The sequence below is a fragment of the Lissotriton helveticus genome, chromosome 1_1 (genome assembly GCF_964261635.1).
Source record: "Lissotriton helveticus chromosome 1_1, aLisHel1.1, whole genome shotgun sequence".
Classification (NCBI taxonomy): Eukaryota; Metazoa; Chordata; class Amphibia; order Caudata; family Salamandridae; genus Lissotriton; species Lissotriton helveticus.
Window position 1 is genome coordinate 601,088,519 of NC_136057.1, and position 24,584 is coordinate 601,113,102.

The 24,584-nt window shown below is 39.5% G+C and overlaps 1 protein-coding gene across 1 annotated transcript in view; it reads right to left on the reverse strand.

Moving 5' to 3' along the window:
* The window catches only part of LMNTD1 (lamin tail domain containing 1), a 1,426,354-nt gene that overhangs the window by 1,017,512 nt on the left and 384,258 nt on the right, over positions 1-24,584 (reverse strand). Inside the window, exon 7 of the mRNA XM_078647754.1 lies at positions 8,362-8,487. Within this exon, the coding sequence (XP_078503880.1) occupies positions 8,362-8,487 (126 nt within the window). The remainder of the gene's footprint in view (positions 1-8,361; positions 8,488-24,584) is intronic.

Consider the following 24,584-nt stretch of genomic DNA (forward strand, 5'->3'; position numbering starts at 1 on the left):
GACGTTATTATGAAGGGTTTGAGGACACAACTGCAACCAAAAGGTCTAAAAAGAAGAATTATAAGGAACCAATAGGAAAGTGCTGCTCATATTTTACTGTAATTTCTGAATTTACCGATTCTGTCAAACTTTTTGACAAAGATTTAGTTTGAACTTACGACTTTTATCTTGTCTGAAAATAAACCAAATGTATGAGCAAATTGAGCGAAAAAATGAGGATTTGCTTTTTGTTGCAGTCCTAGAGCAGTCAGTGATTAGGTCGGCTATTATAAGGAACATAAAAAATAGTCTTTTTTTCTCAAACTCGGACATAAGTGACATGCTATTAATTTTAAAAGCTTTGTCAAAGTAAATGGGTATGGGCTTTCAAATCCTTTTGCAAACATATGTAACATACATTACAATATTTTAGTTGTGTGGTTAATAAAAACCATTACAAAATTAAAATGACAAATAATTTGGTCACAAGATGTGGCCTAAAAAATACAATAGCTGAAACAAGTTGATTTTGTAACGCAATCATGGGCCAGTTAATCAAAATAAATTCCAATAAACTAAAAAAAACAAAAAACATTTCTTTTCTGTAAACAGTTTTAAAACCTAATTCATAAACCTCATGAAGCATCCAATTAGTTGTGGATCATGTACCTTAACGCGTTTTCCTTGCGATGCGAATTTGGTGAAGGAGAGTACCCAAAGAGTTTCAAAATGGTCACTACTCATGAGCTTTATGCTAGTCATGACGACTAACCACATAAGCCACACACAATCACAGTGCCCTGAGAATGGTTCAAATCAACTCTTGTACTAATAACTACCTCTAGCAATTCGATTACTTCACAGTTACTTTCTACTTTCGCAGCCATTAATATTTAACTTTGGAACCTAATCATTGGCAGAAACCCACGTGCACAATACTAACAACATGACACTAAGCCTAAGCATGTCTTCACTAATCCCATTTTTTATTAACTAAACCACTACCTTTAGCTATAAGTGGGTGTGTGCCAGGCAAACATAGTTTGAAAAGTCTTTATTTCCAATTAATATTTTCCAAATTACACCTTAGGCCCAACCAACGCGTTTCATTCTTTCACCGAGAACTTCATGAGGGCTTAAGTAAAGAAAAGCAACAGTTCAACAACAAGTGGGGGTAGTCCAGTATGAGTGCTCCTGTGTAATAAGCTGGACACAGCAGGGACTTCCCAGGGCTAGGTAGTGCCCAACAACGAAGATTGGTCTCCGTTGTCTTTCTGTCGTCTTTCTTCAGATGATGGACAACCACTCTGGTAATGTAACTGGAATGATATAAGCCCTGATGAAGTTCTCGGTGAGGGAACAAAACGCATTGACTGAGCCTAATGTGTTATTTAACATTTAGAAAATATTAATATAGCCTTATAGCCCGCCGTAGCGGGCTATACCAGCTATTAAAGGCCCGCTCCAGAGTTAAAGCTCGAGCCGAAGGCGAGGGCCTTTAACGAGGGAGCGGGACTTTAATAGCCGGTATAACCCAGCTACGAAGGGCTATATGGCTACTAGAACATTCCTGCCACTGGAGGGCAGAATGTTCTAACAAATAAACCAAAGGCCTCTCGGAGCCCGTGGGGGTAAAATCCCCTCTGGCTCCGAGAGGCATTTGTTCAAACAACTTTGGAATGTTGCTTTGCAGGCTTTTAACGGCCCGTAGAAGCTTGGTGCACTCCATTGTTTTCAATGGAGTGCTCCACATTCCAATGTTCTAATTGAAAATAAAGAGTTTTCAAACTACAAGAGTAACTTGGAATTTTTACCTGGTGCACACCCACTTGTAGCTGCATATTTCATGATAGGGGACACAGAGGCGTCATGTAACGGCTGGTGCTGGGGACTGCGCAGGACTTTTGAATTTGGGAAACTGCGTTGAGCTGTAGAAGCTTTGTTCTTTATATTAAACCACTAGCTTTGGTTATTTTGGATAACCCAGTCAGATTTTGGTTAATCTCCTTTCAAACATGCAATAACTGCTTGATTGCATTCTCAAATTTCTTTACAGATGAACAAAGGTGTCGAATAGCGCGGCCATAGAGTGGCCTGTGCAGGACAAAAACGGTTCATGTGGATAAGAGATTTCAATATATATCTACTCAATCTGCTAGCTCAGTAGTCTAGTAGTGGATGTAAGTGGAACCTCAGATGGCAGAAGCTCTGTTTTGGATTATAAGGTATGGCAAATGAAATGTTATGCACACTTAGAATAGCAGTCTGCAATTATCCATATGCGTTGTTTTGCTCTGATCCTTTCTATGTTTAGTCTGTAAAAGACAGGCTTAACCTTAGTAGCTACCTGTTTATGTTATACTGTATACCTGATTTCCACTCAATTTTGACCTGAAAATCAAACAAGGTAGAATGAGTCAATTAGCGAAGCTAAATTTTGCCTCACACCAGTGGGGTGCCATTCTTATCAGGGGAAGGGTTGGTGAGCTGGGTGATAGAAGCTGTTTGGCTCCCTGCAGATTTCAGAACTTCCCCTCACAGAATTGTGAGGAAAATGGTTGATTTTAGCCAACACTTGAAGTTCACAAGGCCTTCTGGGTAAGAAAACATAGTGGCATGCACACAAGTGACACCTCCCTGAACTTTCACGTAGGCTGCCCTAGGTGCTGGTCGAACACAGCCCCAAGAACCACGGTTACTCATATTGTCATATTATAATATCTCCACATAGCATTTTGTGGCCTTTCCTGTCATGGGGGATAGGCCCAGTCACACAAATGGAGTATTAATTTTATCAGGAGATGTGTGGGAACACAGAATGGGAGCCCATTTGATATTATCAATTACACTTCTCTCCATTTTTGTGTTCGAAATGTAAGCCATTGTTCAAGAAAGAGCACCATTTGCAAAATGCTATCTGAATCACAAGATATCAGGGGCAATCACAAATTCAGAGTTGTACAAATAATTAATGTTCCTAAAGTCATTAACTTGGGCACATTTCAAAAAAGCATAGGTGCCTTTCATACCTATTTTTCATTCATTACATTTTGTCACATTGATTGATTCATACTCAGTGCACAATGAAAAATCATTATAAACTGAAGCTCAGTTGTTGTCTCTGGGTATGGCATGATTTCAGACAATACACAAATACTGTACGTTCCTGTAACCCCAGGGGTCTGATGGACATAACCATATATTTACTTTTGTAACTTGGCCATTGCACAAAAAAATACCGGAGAAAACGTGGTCATCTATTTCTATTCTTTACTAGTTATTTTAATTTTTTAATGATTGCAATGATTAGTTTCTTTTGGTAAACAAAGAGTTATTTATACAAACATCCCCTTAATGAATTCAGAACAGTATAGCTTTCCAAATTCACCCATGGGTTTCATTCCTGTTTCTACCACTAACAACAAGTAGGTGGAATCCACAAAAAATAGGAAAAATCAACTACCACTTAAAAACGTAATAAACATGTTATTAAAATGTTTTTATTTAGTTTTTTTTACAACTCTGCCTTTTTCTGAAAGCTGGTTATATGGTGATCTTAGCCCCCTGGGTAGTTGTTAAATCCCCAGCATGTGGGGAAAGAGAACACAACTTTGACCTGCATACCTTGTCTGGAAAAAGTTATGAAGTCTTAAGTGACAAGTGTCCCAAACATCAATAAATGCACAGCACTGGGTGGGGAAATCCTCAGCAGTTAAGAAGTTAAACTTAAAGCAGTTTGAATTCTAACTGAGCTTGGGCCTGGGAGTGAAATCAGATAGTCCCTATAGCAGCCTGTAATAGGAATTTCCCAGAGAAAAACCACCAGATCAAAATTCAAGGCAGAAATCTGCTTAGTGATTAGAACTCTTAGTACGGACACCACGGATGAACCCAATAGTTTCTTTAACAAGAGCAGAAATAACATGGGTAAGGCCAACACTTTTAGCCTTAATTAACCTTAATGAGCCTCATGCCCTCCTTTTTCATAATATAATGCTCCCAAGTATTTATATGCAACAATCTTTTCAGATGACTCGCTATTCAAGAAACACTTGCCAGATGTAATGGTTTCACATCCAGAGATTATATGTTTGGACTCTCAGCATTGAAGGTTAATTTGTTAGTTGCATAATAATCACTTAACTCATACAAGTCCCTCTGTAAACCAACTCTAGTGTTATCAAGAAGGACAGTATTGTCTGGATATTGTAGAATGGGCAGAAATCTGGTGCTAAATTTAAAGGGAAATGCATTGGCCCTAGAGAGGTACTAGCTCACACTCCTGATTTATCCCTTGTTTGTGTAAATTCCCTCAAACTATATTGAAGAATATCTCAATGTTATCTTTATCCAACTATTTTACAGGGCAACACTATTGCTGATAACAAGCCCAGGTAGATATGCCAAATGGCTAGCAAATTGCCATCCACTCCGTCAAATGTAGTTTTGAAATCAATATATGTACAAAAGAATGCCCTTCACGTGCGTAGTGCAATGAATCAGCAATGATTGTGTCAGTTCTACAGAAACCATGTTTGGTAGGAGATAAAGGAGATTAGTTTTTTTCTGTGGCCCAATGGCCCAACTCTCGTAAAAGCATTTAGGTGAAACGTTTTACATTAACGCCTACAGTGGCTATTAGATGGTTGTTGGATGAAACTTAAATCCAACTAAATTTGATCCTTTCAGATTGTGACCAGCTGTGGAATAGTGGACTACATTGCTTCATCCAAAAGACATTATTGTCTTTGAAGATAAATACTGGTACTTTTTTTGGGCCGGGGTCCCCATTAGTCTTGAAGCTATGAATTATATTGGCCATGTCAGCAGTGTTAACTTAAATTTATATGTCTTTTCCTTGAGTACAGCAATATTGGGCCTAACTATCGTTGTTTGTACATAAATCTCTTTTGAACTGATTCTATTTTTGAGTCCATATACAAGTCTCTACCACTCTTCTTTAAGAGTCGAAGTTATTTACAAAATCCCAGAATCTGCACAGATTGTTTTCCTTGCTGATAACTAGCAGGTCAATCCACTATTTCTCCTTGGCCTAACATTTAGCCTGCCCCAGTGATTTTGTATAGCTAGATTTCAAACTATTATTACTGTCTCTTTAAATCCACACTAGTGGTTAGTTTTCCCTGTTTATTTTTCTTTTGGTATGGAGCATTTCTTTAGAATGCTAGTAGTTTTTTGGACTCACTGGCTTTTCCCTAAAGGTCAAATTACATTTTGGCTTGTCTCCTGCTAGAGAAGCACATAGGTAATTAATTAGCATATCCCATCTCTTCACACAAATTGAATGTGTCCAATAAGTGACCTGGAAGGTTGTTCACCCACTTAAAAAATACTTATCTGGTTAGAATTGACCATTTAGATCTATTCGGTTTTTCTACTCACAATAAAACTACTTTTTTTGGACTTTCAATTCAGGAAAATCACAGCAGAAACTGGAACACTGTAGAGAGTGGTTGTTTTTTAAATAAGTTGGGCGGTTTACAAGCAAGTTGATACATTCACATTTACGAGTCTTAGAAAATTATGGTCAGAGATGAATGTATATAATTCAATATCACATTTCTGCGAGTTGAGAAATGAGTATTAGGGGAAGGGATGTCAGAAATTAAGCAAAATGGAAAAATGCAAATTACATATACGTAGAGAGAGAGAGGGAGAGAGATAGAGACGTAGATATATATAACTGGAAAAAAACAAAGGTTAAGGGGACAGTAAAATTTTGTGAAAAGGTCAATTGAAACATACAGATTTAAACAAACAAAACCTCTGAATTTCATCAGTTACAGTTATCTCAAGTAACTGTAACTTGTGCTCTAAAGTAACTATAACTCGTGCTCTGCCATGCACAGTGTTGTCCTCAATGATGTAATTGCAGAAGTTACACTGATGTTATAGAACTTGTCATGAGTGATTTAATATGTGAGGTAAGTAGCAGTGCAGGGTTTAGGGTACGAGTTATGGTTACTTTAGGACACCCACCATGCCACACGTCTGACTATGTCATGTAACAATATAAAGAGTGTCATTTTAAGTAAGGCCGACCAACTGAGTTTGTCCAAGGATCAGAAGACGAAAATATAAATAGCTGGCCTATTGGCTTTATCAAGGGGTCAGCACATCAACATATATAAAACGGACCTAGTGTCTTTATCAAAAAGTCACCAATAATTATAATTCAATGTATAGGATATAACTTACACCTTACAATGTCTAATAATATTGATTGGCATATAATATTTTCAATGAAGTATTTAAAAGAACAAGGACTTTTAGTGTTTTTTTAACCTTTTTTGAGGCCACAAAATGCAGCCATAGAACAGACCAGACGGGTTCCCCACACTCCAGCTGAAGAGCATACAGCTCCAGCTTGGAGTGCTTTAAAAATATGGTAAGGTCTCCTGGGGTCATGGATTCAATGACTGAGGAGAGTTACTGCAGTATTTTAAATGTTGTTATGGGGGCTTCTGTGTCCGTGCAGCCCCTGACAACATTTAAAAATAAGCTTGGCCGTGTCCCGCCCCTTCTAGGAGCACCACCAGCATCAACATATATTTTTAAAACGCTCCTAAATAGTATTACGAGGTGCTACCTAGCTGGAGCTGTGAATGAGAAATGAGAGGCTACTCAACTCATTTCACATTCACTGCTTTCTTTTTTGCTATTTATTTTTTACTATGGAGAGAGGATATGTGGCCCCTTCCCCAAGCCATTTTGGGGCCCGAGGACCCCATCATCTGGGACCAACGGGAGCCTCAAGCGGGAGCCTCGGGCAGCAGCGGAGGTACCAGGAAGAGTTCTGCGGCTTGTGATCACCAAAGTCTACGTCTGGTAAGGTAGCTCATGAATTAATGCATGTGCTGCAGAGTGATGTGGTCACCAATAGGTGGCAGGTTACTCTTGATAGCCTGTCACGGTTACTGCAGTGTGCCACGTCCCACAAAACTTAAACAATGTCTATTATTTCCAGAGTAACAATTTGGGACAGAGCCGCAGCAGGCGATGTATGAAAAATATCAATACAGCACTAACTCTGAACTGTCCTGTGCCCATCTTTCACCAGTGTCACACATTTCAGCACACGTCTCACCTTTTAAAGGCATGTGGGTGTGTGCGCCCCTTCCCGAGCCTTTTCAAGGCCCTGGGGACCCCATCCCCTGGGGTTGAAAACTTTTTAATATGGAGCGAGGCACAAGGCCTCTTCTCCCAGAGCCTTCTAAAGGGTGATGGTGATTCCATTTATGATGGTCAATGCTTTTTTCTTTTTGGGGAGGGATCAGGAGGGCCACCTCCCCAAGTCTTAGAAGGGCCCCTGGGACACCTTCTCCTGGAGCTGATACTTTTCATTTGGGAAAGGGCATCCAGATCCACTTGGACACTGCTTTCCCTGCCTGCACATAGCACATGCAGGAAGAACTTCAATTCCTTGTCTGCACTCTTATGGTCATGAAACACAGTTTTGTTATCACCAGCCATGAGAAATAAAAGTAGCCAGCCCCAGTGGGCCCAAGGGCTCTCATTGCTGTGGGTGTCCCGGGTGTTACCGGGGTACAAATGGCAACTAATAATTGCTTCAGACTCGGAATATTATTCCCCGGGGCCATGTTATGGGTGGGTGGGGGGAACTACACACACACCCTCTACTGAAAAGAAAATCAGCACAGGGGAGAGATCCCCAGGGCCTCAAACCAGCATGGAGATGGGAGCACAACCTCCTTCGCCTTTTAATGTGATGTGACCCCAGGGGATGGGGTCCCTGAGCCCCAGAATTTACATTACTGCTGTAACAGGATTCCACTCCTTTGGTCTACAAGAAGTAGCCTTAACCGTTAATATTCTGCTTATATTTTAGAAAACAAGAAGGAAACGTGAAGGTAAAGTTTTCAGACTTAAAGTGTTAATGCAAAAACTCCTTAAACACTCAGGGTTCGAGTCACAAAGGACCCCCGCTCTCATGGCTGAGGCCCGACAGCCATGGTGGGGCCCGCAGTCATGGCGGGATCTCCACAATAAGAAACGGCAATGCGGAGGTCCCTCTACAAGTCCGGGCCTCCTCCTCTGTCACGAGTTAGGATGCCCTTCTTGTTTCCGTCTCTTCTCCGATCCTTTCTTATCTTACTGCATCCAAAGGTAAAGGCTCTGAACATTCCTAATTAAAGAGCTATGACATCATATAGAAGCAGTAACAGGTGCTGCTTAGACTTATAAAGTCAACAATCCCACTCCAAAGCTCACCAGCTCAGTCAGGCAAGATCCTACCTGCTGCTCAACGTTACATCACTGAAGACACTTCTGGTGGGCTTGAGGAGAAGCAGGGGTAGGAATCAGTTTGCCCAAGGCATTTTGTCCTCATTCTGAACCTACCTTCTTCCCCAGTGCAGAGATCTCAGATGTCAGGGAATCAACATGGCGATGCAAGTGCTTATTTTCCTCCTGCACTTGTTCCAACACGAGCTGGTCATTGTTCAGCCGCATTTGTAGCTCCATGAGCTGCAACACAATTTGCGGTCTGGTTAGCAAAGTATGCAAGGACTCATTTTTCTAAGCAAGACAACAATACCAAATCACCACTGTTGCAAAATTTGAAGGTATTTCTAAGATCAGACAAACCTCTAAGATTTACTAAAGTGTATTTATCCTTTAAAGAGGAATTCCCAGTTGAACATTTGTACATTGTATCCACAAGATTGTGTCCTGAACATCTACTGGGCTGTGCTGCTAGAAGAAAAATTCCAGTTGATTTCAGGAGCATTCAGAACATGTGTTTGTTGTCTTATGGTTTCAACCAATATACTTTTCCAGCCATTTAATTTTTATAGCTTTTTCCTCCACTGAACATATAGGACCTGATAAGTAAAAGCTATATTTGTTAGACATTGGGATTAATTCACCAGGCTACATGTGGTTCAAAATCAATGGCAAATGCATACATGGAAGGAAGCACCGCAGTTTGGCAAACTTGGTGACTTACAAATTCCAAGAGGGAATTGTCCGGTGGATATGAACACAACTGCTTGATCACAGCCACAAAGGAGAGCAAAGATGCAATCGAACAACTACAAAAAACCCTAGACGAAAACGTACTGCACATGACAGTGCTCAGAATGAAACATCTACAAAGCAATTTCAAACTAAAATAGGAAACAAAACCAAGTGCAAATAAGCTGTCATTTTGATCAAAGCACGAGCAAACCTCCATATTAAACACAATTTAACATTTTAAACAGGAAAGTGTGCAAATCACGGGAAGCTGCAACTGTATCATCACAAAACTGGATAATACAACTACATGTTGATACACGTGTGCAGACTCCATTAAAACACAGACGCAAGAATCACCAATCCAACGTAAATGCTAACACAGTTTAGAATGTCGTTGTATTGCCGATGATGAGAACCTGCAAGAGCACATCCTCCTCGATATGCATCATCACTTGACTAACATACTTATTCCATGCATGAGAAGGAGAATTGTTTTCCGAGGCCTTGCTTTAGAGCCCAGAAGGTAAGAGCATCAGCAGGTTGGTGACTATTGTTTTCAGTGTGCATTGTAGTAAGATCCACAGAACAGGCGTCTATCTGTATTATTATGATATGAACCATAATGTGTGTGGATGGCAGTGTATCATTTGTCCCATGTGGCGCTTTGAGTTTCGTCTGGCATACATCTCATGATAGTGATTGTGACTCCAGTCCGATTTACTAGTCTGTATCCTGAACGTACAAGCAGATGTTCTTAGTGGGGGACAAGTCCATGTTTCAATTTCTTTAAATGTATACTAGTTGATCGCATGACAATGTAAGTGTTGTGTGAAATCAATGTAATCTTGACCTCTTCTGCATAGCAAAATGTGGTATGTAACTTGCAGCAGGTGTCCTGGACTGTGTTTTTGGACATTTACCCATCAATGTGCACTGGGCCAGGGGTTGTCTTGGATAAATGTTCCCTGTGTTCCAGTGTAGAGGTGCATGATTTTGGAATCATGAACACTGGTGCATGGTGTTTGTGTGTCTGCCTACTAATTGTCAGTTAGATTTGCTGTAGTTACTTGCTGAAATGAAGTGGGCATATTTGCTTACAAATACCCAAACATGATCGTGCGTGGATGGGCATACATTTATGGAGTATCTTAGAATCAGCATCATAATTATCCATGTGTTGTTTTTCCAATTCTTGGGTTCACTTCACTTTCTCTGTTGACACTTGCCAACTGTTTAATGTTGGGCTCCACTTGGCAACGATGATCATAGCAATTACCAGAAGCTCATGGACAAAATGATTTTTTTTGTTCAGTTAGTTCCATATTGTTCAATTTCCAAAAACATATTTCACAAATAAATCTACCAGAAATTCGTTAGAGAGATCAGAAGGCAACATATTACCATCATATGCCAGGAGGGCCACAATAGACCCTAGGATATGCATACCATTACAAGGATGGTTACCATAACACCAGGGGCAATGTAAAATTATGGACCACCATACAGGGCACACTCAACCACAAACAGACATATGCAAACACAAGATCATCCAGGGCATACTCACTGACAAACACAAACAAACACAGGCCAGGCCATGTGAATGTGCTTGCGCCCATTCCCATAGAGTGAGGCTCTTACATGTTTCTGCACCCGCCCTGGCCCTGCTCATCCTAGTCATGGATGCTCACAAAATGCCATGGACAGCCACTATAGTGCCAGGGCAACCACTACACCACGGGTGGACAAAAATGGCAGTGATGCTAAAAGCAAGACAATGGTGTACGGCCTTTTGCCAATACAAACAGAATGCCACCTATGGATGCCATAATGACACAACTGCACACGTTATGTCAAGAACGTCCATCATTATGAAAGGTGGGTTATTGCTATGCCAATGTTTGCTGCAATCAGTCCAAGGGAACCTCCAAAAGATCAGGGATTACCCTCATTATACAACTGGTTCCTACTGCGATTTCAAGTGCCTATTGTAACAGATCTGAAACTGGAAACACTACAATATTTCAAGATACCGAAGGGAAAATGGAATAATGGATAAAATGCATAACATGGAAAAAGTGGTGTTCAGATTTTTCACACATGACCAATATATGACAAAAGAGGGGGAAAGTGCTAAAAATTCCCGACTACATAGTAGGATTTTATAAGGAACATATTAAAGACAATTGACTCTATGGAGAGTGCCATTAACAAGGGTGTGTCCCATAGTCGTGATATTTAAGGAGAGGACCTGTGGGTCAGCTTGTCTATCACTGATCACATTCATCCATTCGGGCAGTATGGGACTCATTTATAAGGGCAGATGTTAATAATCAGAGGCAATTAGAAGCGGTTTTACACCAGAAGCAATGCCTCCGTGTTCACATTTGCCACAATTTCTATAGACTAATCCACTCATCTGCATTCTGCAGCACACATAGAAATAGGAAAATGCCTCTGAGGATTGTTTAAGTGCAGGAAGGTGTGCCTTCTTGCACAAAAACAATCCTGCCTGTAACATAGGTATGTGTGATGCTATGAGGATAGATACATTGACCATCAACTCCATTTTGTATGACTGACTCCATATTTGTGCTGTCACACATGTCTTTGCTTCTCACCTGTTTTTTGCTCTTCACTGTGCAGGGTAAGCTGGAACATATCGCGTGGGATGCACACTTGGTACTGTTCACAGGGGTAAGATTGTTTTTGCCAGGGATATATGCGAAATGGCCAGCTCTGCATCGAAGCAAACATGGGGGCCTGGCCAGCTTCTGTGAGTGACCTTGATGCAGACCAGTACACCAGCCTTGTTTTTGCAACAGAAGGAAGGGGGAGAGGTTTCTAGAAATCTCTCCTTGGGCTGAGTAAAAGGTGTTAAAGACAGGTAATCTTGGCACTCAGACAGGAACTCGCCTGTGAAGCAGACGCGTTGTCATAGGGTCCTTCGGTGTTCCGGATTGAGACTACTGACTGACTGTGAGGGCTCCCCAGTCGTGCTGGCCAGAATGTTGAGAGACACTCTTTCGTTGATGTATGTCTATTACTTATTTTGTGTATATATATATATGCTATAAGTTTCTTTGCTCCATGTGTATATTTCATAATTTTGTTTTGCTTTGTATACATGCTCTTTATATTTGACTTCTTTCATTTGACATCTGGAAAGGTTTGTTACCCAGCATATTTTGTCTTCCTTTTAAATATGTTGAACTATTAAATACATGTTACATTTTAAAAGCACCTTGATCAGTTTACTTGCCTCATTTTGGGAGTGCTGAGTTCTTTTTCTATGTGTGTCATTTGAAGGTGCAGTCATATATACATTTGCCTCATTTTGGGAGGGCTGAGTTTAAGTGTGTCCTATTGTTTCAAATCTGAAGCAGAACATTTTGGCATTATGACCATGATTCTGATTTGTTGTGAATGGCTAAGTGGGCACATCAAAAATGTGGACAACTGGGAGAGAAGGCTACTAACAGGTGGGCAGAGAATTGAGGGATGCATATTACCCTAGATGTGATTAAAACTGCAATCATTCAATGTCCTATTTGTCAGCATACACAACACAGACCAGTCGCACAGATAGGGAGAGGTCAGCTAGGTACTACCTACTTTCCTCTACCTAGGTCAGCTAGGTAGAGGAAAATTACCAGTACAGATATGACAGATTTATTAAGTTGGGCCAATGCCAAATAGTCAAGGATGTCAATATGTGGGCACAGTGGTGGGTACCTACTCCGGCTATTTTTAGCATTTCCATGTAAATGTGCCACTTCATTGAATACTCTTAAAATGTTAGACTTGTTGATTCTATATTACGGAATTCTACTGCAGATCCAAAGTGAAAAAGGATCTCATTTTAAAGGCATATTGGTGCAGGATTATTGTGCACAACACAATATAGAGTGGGTTTTTCACATTCCTTATTACTCTCAGTTTGCGGGTCTTATGGAAAGGATGATTAGATTATCGAAAGTCCAGTTGAGAAAATTGTCATATGGGTCATTGAAAAATTGGAGAGATCATTTGAGTGAAGAAATACAAATACTGAACAATAGACCCATGGCGAATGCGGAGAACCCTTTGATGTGGATGCTAACCCCAACTTTGCAGATTCAGCCTCACATGGCCACTAATACTATTCTGTACTGGGAGACAACTCCCCCTGCCTAGGCTGCATAACTGGGAACACCAGAGGCTGCAGGTCTTGATTTGCATGCTTTAAACCTGTACAGACTCAAACCAAAAGATATGTTTCTCATTGAGATAGGGATGGGGATACAAATTCCCCCAGAGCACTTCGGATTGAGCGCTCCTCTATCTGGGTTGGCTCTCAAAGGCATTCAAGTGTTGGGAGGAGTCATTGATGCAAACTATTAAGGAGAAATAAAGGTAATATTATTGAACAGTGGAGACAGTGATTTGATAATACAAACTGGAAACAGAATTGCTCAAATAGTGCTTATTCCAGTGTACAGAGGATAGTCAAAAAGGGTACTGTCCCAGCTCTTCCTTCCGTGTGAGGTGAAACATGGTTTGGCTCCACCAACAAGAACCCAGGGGCCAAGGTGTGGGTAGAATCTCCAAATAATACCTCCGAACAGGCAGAGATCATTGCAACAGGGAAAGACAGTGTTCTGTAAATCATGAAATTAGGGCAAGAGAAATGGGAACATGTGTCTGCTAATAAATGCTACTTGCGAGAATGAATAATACTTGTTTGTTGTCTATTCTTCTAGATTACAGCATGATGTCTTTGTGCCCTATTGATCTGACTGAAGTGTGTTTGGTCGTGTTCGACTGGGGCAAAGAGGGACCAGGAGCACCCAACTCCGAAGTGACCAGCAAACAGCGCAGACTGACGGCCTTTCTGAATTGAATTGACAAAGTATAAGCTTACCTAGCACTGACTGTTCTTGACAGTTTGTACTTTTGCATGACAAACATGAGGAGCACCATAGATATTATTTCCACTTGCTTAGTAGCTATAACTGACTGCAGGCATTTAATACCAAAGGGCAGGCGGGGCAGTGGAAGAGAGTGACGTAAGAACTCATATGTCACTGTATGAATTTTGTAGATTTTGTCCAGAAGCCGCTGATGCTACATGGGACAATCTAACTCAAGTGATAACGTACTACAATACCACTATTGGTGAGGTTTGTTATAATCTGACCTGTGATCCATTGAACATTGGTAGATGTGCTCAAATGTGACTTAAGGAGATCAATTCAAAGATGACTTGAGAACAACAAACTCTATGTAAGAGTCGAAATGAAATTATGTGCAAAAATGTTCATAATAGTATTTCATCTAAGAATGTATTATCTTCTGCCAGTAATATCAAGTACGTTAAAATTCCTACAGGATGGTTATTTTCTTGTGGTAATGTTAAATATACATATATTCAAACAATTATAATGGATGGACCCTGTGCTTTCACGCGGTAGGGACTTATGATGTTTCCGCTGAATCTAGCATATGAGGGAAATTGCCCAGCTCAACGAAGATTGTGACTCTGGAATTCATTTATTATCTAAGACGGAATATATAAGTTTGACTGTTTTAATAGTAGGAATTCCAGGCTTAACCATTTATAACACAAGGATTATTAACAAATTAGCGTGTTTGATGGTTAAGAATATTAATCACAAATCTGTTGCTGTGGCGGAATTGCTATTAGATAAGCAGGAGGCAAGAAATATCTTGCAGAATTGAGCTGCAATTGACTATTTACTTTTAAATCATGATCTTGAGTGTTCCGAATTGAAACTGTTTTCATCTTTCAGATCACTCTAAATCAATACATTGAAGCTTCAAACAAACTGGTCAAGGGAGTGAGACAGGATGTAGCTAAGGGATGGTGGGACTGGCTTTTTGTGTGATTACCAGACTTCTGTAACCTTCTCTGTATCTTAGGTCAGAAAAAAATGGCAATATGTATTCTGAAGTTATTATGCTGTTGTATGCAATGTGTGCCTAATCTTATATCTATGTTTCTACCTAAAACTGGGGATTTCAAACCAATATGTTATGAAAGTCAATTGTCAGACGGTGGAGTGTCTCAATTTTCTGTGCTCTCACGCAGTTGCACGGTGGGGAGGGTATGTTTTTGCTCTTCACCTGTTTTTGCTCTTCACCGTGCAGGGTAAGCTGGAACATATTGTGTGGAATGCGCACTTGGTACAGTTCACAGGGTTGAGATTGTTTTTGCCAGAGAACTGTATGGAATGTACAGTTCTGCCTCGAAGCAAACACAGGGGCCTGGCCAGCTTCTGTGAGTGACCTCGATGTAGACCGGTATGGCCAGCCTTGTTATCGCAACAGAAGGAAGGGGGTGGGGGGTTCTAGAAATCTCCTTGGGTTGAGAAAAAGGTATAAAGTGGAAGCGTTGTCACAGGTACCATCGGTGTTCCACATCAAGACTTCTGATTGACTTTGAGGGTTCCCCAGTCCTGCTGGCCCGAATGTTGAAAGATACTCTTTCTGTAATGTATTTCTATTACTTATTTTGTGTATACATGCTTTTTTTGCTTTGTATACATGCTCTTTATGTTTGACTTCTTTTATTTGGCATCTGGGAAGGTGCAATACCAAGGATTTTTGACTTCCTTTTAAAAGTAAAGTTCATTTTAAAAGCACCTTGATCAGTATATTTGCCTAATTTCGAGAGCGCAGAGTTCCTTTTCTACATGTGTCATTTAAAGGTGCAGCAATAAATACACTTGCCTCATTTTGGGAGTGCTGAGTTTAAGTGTATCCTGTTGTTTCAAGTCTGAAGCAGAACAGTATGGTGCAAGGGTGCCTTCATTGGCACTAGGCACCACTCAGTTCACGAGTACAGGGAGAGCGCAAGAAAGCATCATATCTTAGTAGATATAGCCCGTTACTGCTCTCCCTTGTCACACAGCGTAACAAGTTGTCTTGCTGCGTTGCGTGACTTTTTAGTAAATCTGGACCTAGGTAGTTATAAGTGAGAAATCCTGGTTTAACAAGTGGGTGAATCCATTTACTACACTAAACTTTCTCTTGTAATATCGAGTGGGACATTACTTTGAAGGAATTAATAGTTGAGTGAGAGGAAAATGTGGCATTCATGTAGTTGGACTATGCAATAAACATGGGAAAGGACTCACACAGATTCACTTTCAAATAACTTAGGTGTTGCCTGGCACATCTCAAGTTTTAATCATGCAACAACTGGGTGGGTTCACATAGATCTGCACTAAACCAAAATATTGGAAGCTTGCAGCATCTTTAAGATTCTCAGTACATCTTCTAATTGCACATGAACAAATCTTAATGAATTCTATTTAAATTCAGGTGTGAATTACGAAGATGCAATAACCTCCAGATTTGCTCTAGTTCAATTCTTTGTTCATTGGGTCTGCGATCCATAGGCTGAGCACTGAGGATTTTTAATTAACAGCTGAATTTGTGAATTTTGATATTTCCCAGCCATAAATGTATTGGTAACATATTGGGTTGAGGTCAATTTTTACTACAGGTGTCTTCTGATGACTTGTTACAGTAACTGCATTAATATAGTGCTTACTACCCCAGACGAGGCATTCAAGCACTGTGCAGTGAGTAGCACGCTACTTCGGAACCCAAGGTTAGGGGTTAATCAAGTGGTTATTGTTAAACATTTGTCTTAGTTATATGCGCTCAAAAACTGACATGCATTTACTCCAGTTATTTTGTGATAGACTATATTATTACCAATTTGGTGTGATCAATAGTGGGAGGTAGGTAATTTCAGGTGAATGGTTGCTGAGATAGATAGGCTGGCGAAGATTAGACATTGTTAGGTGGCAGGGATAACGCTTTAAAGAAGAAGAGGTTGTGATCTATAAAATGAGGTGACAGTCAATTGCAGAAATACAATCAGAAGGATTAAGACAGACAGGCATGAGACTGAGAGAAGGCTATACTCAGAAAGAGAAGGCATGCAGAAAATGGATGGTAAGAGGCTGGTCAGTCCGAAGAAAGAAAAGAGAGAGGAATTATGCGGAAGGAAGTCAAGGTCAATTTTTCATGCATGGTTTAAGGAGTATCGTGGAAGGCTTTCTCCGGTGCTCCATGTCCGAGGCAGGCAGCTCAAATTTGCAAAGTGTACACATCATTTAAACATGAAGAGCCCGAGCCTGCTGTGTGCCTAGCCTAGGGCATCCCTTTAAAACATAGTCAAGATTATTCCAAGCTTGGTTCAAGGATCTGTACATTGCCCAAGAGGAGGTGGAGCAGATACCTTCTTTAGAAAGTTTAATTTAATGATCTTCCCAAACTATTTTGCATTAAAGGGAGTTTCACCCTCTAAAAAAGTGAGTCATTCTACACTGGCTGAAAACATCCCGTCAGCTTTATACCTTGTTTTGTTACCTAGTCTCATTCTAGGTTGTTTTACTTTTATGGTACAGCAGAACAAACTCTGATAACAAAAAATTACTAACGCTAAAATCCAATGTGTATGTTGTGTGTGTTTGGGCATGTGGCTACTATAGAATATGCATTGTATGTATAAATGAGGCACAGTAAAGGAGGCCTGCAGGTTCAATTTTGGAAGCCCCTTTGGCCTGTTCCTGTGCACAAGATGGTGGATGATGTGATTTTCCCAGATACAGATAGTGGGAGAGTATTTCTGACATTACTTAAGCTGGGGGAAGGAGTCCTAGACACTATGGTGGGGACAAAAGGCACAGCGCTCCTACAGATATTGCCTTATATCCTTTTGTTGAAGGGGACTGGTAATCAGTCTTCCAGTAGCACCGGCACTGTGGTCCTCCAAACTTTTTACAAGATGTAGGATCTTCATTTAATTCATTTCATTTATGAATTACTTCTGACCTCTTACTGCTGTCCTTTTCACATTGATGGGAGGGCGGAATAGCAGACACAGTACCCCATATTTTAATTCAAGCTGTGATCTAGGACACTGTGGGGCAGGTGTGATAATTAGATCCACTGCTGTGACACTCTAAATTGGGTGTGTCCTTCAAGAGATATATGGTGGATCATTGTCCATACATATAGTAGGAGCAGGTCCTTTGTTGAGGTGTAGTTACTGAGTGAGGGTGACCTGTTCCTGTTCTCACCCCCTTTGGCTCCCAGTTGTGGACAATACTTGTCATTGTGACACAAATCCTCTAGATGGAGGAGCACACAAAATGCGTTTTGTCTAAACCTTTTTCATGATAAATATCTGTGAATTACAAAAAAAAACATATCTTTCGTTGCGATACATAGGAATCACAAAGAGGACTCGATCAGTGCAACATCTGGGACTACAAGAATCAATCATATAAAAAATGAACGAAGGAGAGTTGTTCACACTTCAAATCCATAAAGCCATCAGGCAACTGGCCACATGATAATACTGATCTCTAGTTACATCCACGTTCGATGTTTCCCTGTACGTGTACGTGACGGGACATCCACTGTCAAGGTGTGGCCAGTTGCCTGATGGCTTTATGGATTTGAATTGTGGAGTACAAAGGAAGGTTTAAATGGAATGACGATAAGAAAAAAGAAATCGATCACCGTGGGTAGCATTCGCTTTTGAGATTTTATTTCCGAGGGCTGATTACGAGATTGTGTCACATAAAAATGATTTAGTCCTGTGAAATCTGGACAAAACCCATAGGCTGTATGTGATTTGTTGTCAAGACATTTTTTGATTACACGTTTTCAAACGCATGAATAAAAAGAAAGAAAAAGGACTTAGTATGATGTTGCTTGGGAAATCTCCTTTGTTAATTTTTTATATGATTTATGTTGTCCCAGATGTTGCACTGATCAAGTCCTCTTTGTGATTCCTATGTATCTCAACGAAAGCTATGGTTTGTTTTGTAATTCCCTGAATTTTATCATGAAAAAAGTTTAAACGAAACAAATTTTGTGTGCTCCTCCATCTTGAGGATTTGTGTTGTAAAATTTGGGGTTTTTCATAACGGGTGACCCGGAGTGTGAGCACGCTGTAGTAAGAATATTGCCAGAGTGCAGGCAATTTTGGACCACCATAGTTTTTGCTATTTTCTGAAGTGTCATTGAATTCTCACAATTTGGACTGCACTAAAATATCAGAATTCTAACTGCAGTGATGCATTCTGGTGTATCTCTATCAGAAAGATAAACAATACTACTACATAATGGATAACATACGTGATTTGAGGCAGAATACTCTCAGCCAGTACTATGAACACTGATACTGAACTTCATTATAGCTACAGTACTGAAGCCTGAGAGGTGTGTGACTGTGCGCAGTGCATGTGCTTGCGTGTATATGTAGATGAAATTTTCATCTGAACATGTGTCAAATGCATTGGTGTTTATTCTATTCTGTGCTGGACAAAATGCAAAACACCACCCTCGTTTAATCACTTTCCTACTAAGCTCGCCCTAGCAGCCGGCAGAACAAACGCAGAAGAGCGATGCAATCATAATCATAATAATGATAAGAGTATCATCCAAGATTCCACCCAATGGTCATCAGTTGAGGGTGTGTACCCTGTTGGTGACAGCATCCCTTCATGCAGGCCACCATATTGTGAACATGTTGCAGACTGTTTATGTGATGTGCACTAAAACAGAATGTTAACTAAGTGGGATATAGTACAGTCTCTGATACATTAGCTATTCATGGGCCTTTGGACAAGTTAGCCATGTTAGACTCTCAACGTGGACTTCAGTATATTTGCATGAGCATCTTAGGGTCCAGTAAATACAGTAAAAGTAAAGTAAACTGTCTCTGGACAAAGTGGGAGCATTCTCCGGAAGCATGCCCAATGTGCTCTAGGTCAAGGTTCAATCCAACGATTTAGGAAATATTATTTGTTGTGTAAAATGTCCCTAGTACTGTGTCTATGTGTATTCTTGCTCTGATAGACCTGGTATGTTCTTTGTCTCAAGTCATGAGTCTCCCGACTTGCTCTACAAATCTTTGGTTTGATACTCACCAGCAGAGAGTTAGATTCTATTGAGTAATAAGGGTTAACACCAAAATGGGACTCCTTTTCACATGTGTGGCGACCACCCACATGACACTAATAACGATTGGTAGCCCCTGATTGTAGTAGTTGGTATCAGCCTTGTTACCTGAACTCCACAGGGAAGATGACCTATTGACTCTTACTAGAAATCTGTGTACTATGCAATGACTGGTCACCCTAATTTCCTCAGTTGTCCCCCATGGCTGTTTATAGAGTCCCAAAGGTTGTAGTGGGGTGGTAGTAGCTAGGTCTACTGTCTCCACTTCTATGTGCATGCTACTCTGTGCTGCTGCTCTGATTGTCACACCCTGTGGAATTCAATGTGAAGATCTAGTAAATGGAGTAGCTTTCTCACCCTGGACCAATTTAGCTCCAGCAGGTGAGCTTGTGCCCAGAAGAGTAAGCACTATACCTGCTGCACTAAGGACAAGTCTTTGCTGATGGTACTGCAGCATTATTTACAACAAGGGGTGGTGAGGGACAGAGTCTCTGAATTAAGCAGAATACTCTCACCCAGTCAAGAGATCAGGGCTAGATCCAACACCGTTTTTTAGCTCATTGCACCATCCCAGTTTCAGAACCTGGCTGTATGCAAATTAGTCTGTTCCTGTCCCAGTGCATGATGGGAACAGGACAAACCAAACTACAAAAGCCAATTCTTACACTGCCATCACTGCCCAGCCTCACTTGCATTGCTGCATTGGGTGATACTGATGCTGTGAGAACCTGTGCGCTTTAGCTCTGCCACGATTCAAGAGAATCACTCCTAATTTTGATGTCAATTTTAGGATAGAGTGCCCAACCGTGCATTACCATTGCACCATGTGATCTTCTGTAAATCAACATTTGTGTAAAATCTGATTGCCCAAAGAGCCCCATCATTAATCCTTGTGACAACTCTATAACCAAACACCCTGAGTGAGCCTGTACGCAGTAATTCTGCCTTTCACTCTGAAGAACCTGTTCCACCGTAGAGTAACCAGACCAGCATAAGAGTCCTTATACCCTCATTGCTGCAACTCACCTTTCTGACAACTTATGAGCTATGGCTGCCACTCATCCCTTTAATGAGCAGACTTCAAACTATGTAAACTTTGCTGCATAACCCGGACTGGGCAGTGCAGTCATAACCCAGAGTAGATTATGTTGTGAGTAGTGCAACAACCAAGACTGAAAGAGGTATTCAAAGATGCTGGTGAGAATGCTTCACTCCAGACAGGCCGGTTGTCTATATTCTAACTGTAACCGAGCTAGCATGCTTCACTAAAGGGCATAGAGAGGTTACTAGATAACCAGATACACATTGCGAGAATAACAATTCTGCTATAAAACGTATTAAACGTATTACATGCAATCCTTTAGGATTGCATGTAGACCATGCAATCCTAAAGGATCATTGACAGAATATCGACCTACAGAAATATCGACGCAGGAATTTCGAAGGCAAGAATAGCGACATCCTATCAACAACATGGTAAGTACAAAAATATCAAAACAAAAATATCGATGTAAAAAACATCGTAGTTAAAAATATCGTTTTTTTCCGTTAACAAAAAAAAGTGTAAAATAAAGTAAATAATACTTATAAATAAAATAAACATAGTTAAAAATATCTAATAATGTTTAAAGGTAATAAATAATACATATATAATAAAACATTAAGTAAACATGTACATAAAATATATAATATATACTTAACAATAAGTTTTAATTGTATTAATAATTGATAAATTAATAAAAAATATTATACCTTACAAATAAATCTACAGACATAAAACAATAACAGAAATACAAAGTAAATAATTTTGTTTAATTAATTAAAACAATGAAATATACTTTCAATATTTTTTAAAATAATTATATACTACATTATCTAAAATAATACAAAAACTATTAAATCGCTAAATAAATAAAACTACTATTCAAAGTCCAAAAGAAACTACAGTAATAAAAGTGCAACAGTAGGGAAAGCGTTGGATAGTGTAGGGGTAAAAATTACTATTCCAACTCCAGAGAGTGTGACAGTAGGGAAATCGTTGGATAGTGTGGGGTAAACATTACTATTCCCACCCCAGAGAGTGCAACAGTAGGGAAAACATAATTACAATGAATAATTAATTAACAATAAATACCAGTACATATTAATTAATAAATATTAGTTACCAAATAATAAATATTGAACACTAAAATATTTTTCATAACAAAAACATATCAATTAAAAATTGATTAACAATTCAAAAATATTAAACAATTAAATTATATTTTATACCAAACAATAATTTTCATGAAATAATAATTACAAATTAATAAAAAATTATTTCCAATTAATAAAAATGAATTACCTATTAAAAATATTAGTTATTAATTTAAACAAGTAACTACCAATTACAAACATTAATTACCAATTAAAAACAGTTAATTACCAAAAATAATTAATAATTAATTAAAAATACAATAATTATCAATATCAATAAATAAAAATAAATCATTACTTATTACAATTAAATTACTTCCCACCCAATTCCCCTATGAACTCACAACCCGCTACAGAACTTAAACGCAAAATTTATAAAAATTAATTTACAATTCCTAAAAATTAATAATTAATTTACTATAATTAAATTTCTTCCCACCCTATTCCCCTATACACCCGCAACCCGCTCCAGTACTAAAACATAAAATTGAATATAAAAATAACATTAATAATATATAAAAATAGTACACATATAATTTAAAACAAGTAAAATACTTAACAGAAACATATATCACATACATATTAAATATATAATAAAATACATAACAATAATACAATTATCGAGATTAGTAACATCGATATATTTGATATCGATATTACTTACATCGATATAAAAACATTCGATATTACTTACCTTAGGGTCGATATTCTGTCCAACGATATTCTTGACCTCGATATTCTGTACCTTCGATATTTCCAACTTATTATTACTGTAGATGGATATTTAGACTGTGCACCAATCCTAACATTCAAAAAGTATATATTTCACTTAAATGAATATCAGCGCTGTATATTTAATGTGAGTGATAGTTCTGCTGCTTGAAGCAGACATTACACCACACACTAACTCCCAAGTGTGAGCTTTGACTGTCTGACCACTAAATCCTATAAACCAAAGCCTAAAGAGGAGCTACTTGACTTGGCAGTTTACTGAGCTCACAGAAGGTACTGCTTCCTATATTTCCAAAGATTGCTGCAATGCTTGTCGAAAGGATTTCCTATAAGCGTTTGAGTCTCACAGTCCCCAAAGCACTGTCTTAAAACCATTCCTCTAGGCTACCTCAGGATTCAAATGAGTTCCTGTAATATTCCAGGAGGCTTATTTAGTATGCGAACTTCAGTCCTGGTATAGTTGGGGAAAGTTATAAATTCCGCCAACTATTATTAGGAAGGGTTGAAAAGTAGTAATTTTGAATGGGAGAATGTGCTGCCTTGGGAGTGTGTTTCAGGGCAAAAAATAGGATTATCATCTGCACTTTGATTCTTGCTGTGATACTCAAGGATTAGGAGGATTTTAGAGAGTGAGAGGCTTTTTCTTGACATACTTTTACAAGATTCTTGATCAGCTACATGCCATCAAATCTACAACAAGAGTAGCATACTTGTATTGGTCTCCACAGTAGCATTTGTATGTTTATGGTGAGACATGCAGATCAGTAGAAACCGTCTCGTTAGGTCACGTTTCTTCAGTACCCAGTAGTAAAGCTATATTTCTTGAGGCAATTGATGAGTCAGGAAATGGTATGCAGGATATTCTTTGTTGGAGCTAAGTGGGGGTCATGGCAAATAAGGTCTTGCTGTGGTCTAGGTGGCACAAAGCACAACAAAAATCTCAATTTTAGTATGTTTTTGAATCTAGTAGAATATTTAAATTGGTATTGTATGTACGTGGTAGTGCGAATTTAGCTGAAAAGCAGGAGAGCGCTGTCAGGGTCAAAGGCAAAGATAAAGTCAAATGGTCAGTGTAGGAGTGGCTGGGTTCTGACAGTGGAAGTGATTACTGTGTTTTGATGTAATGTTCTTTTAAGAGGCGTGTCATCTGCTCTAACCTGGAGCATGGTTGGCAAGTCCTGATGGATGCAGGGATGTTATTCCAGATCCTGGGTGTATAGATAAAAAGAACTGGGTGCATAGATGAAGAATGAATTCATGAGGTTAAATGTCAAATTCTATTCAAATATGACTCATACACAGCCAAAAAAGCACCCTTTAAACACCACTGTATTTGAGGAGGATGACGCTTGCTGCTTAGGCAAGCATAGACCATCTTCTGACTTTTATTGCCTGCAGTGGATGAATGATTAGATAAAAAAAATAGAGCTTTGCATTTGGGAACACTGAGGTTCCAGGGACGTTCCACCTTGTGAAATGAAATGAAAAAGGGACTTGCTAAAGCGCACTGTGGCCAAGCCGCTTCCTGGCGCTGAGAACTAGTACCTGACTCTACAGAGCATCCGAGAGGGCTAACAAGGGAAGGCCTGGGCAAAAAGAAACGTTTTCAGGGCTTTGCGAAAAGAGGGGTAGGTGGGAATAGAACGAATAGAGAGAGGAAGACTATTCCAGAACTGGGGGGCAAGAACCGA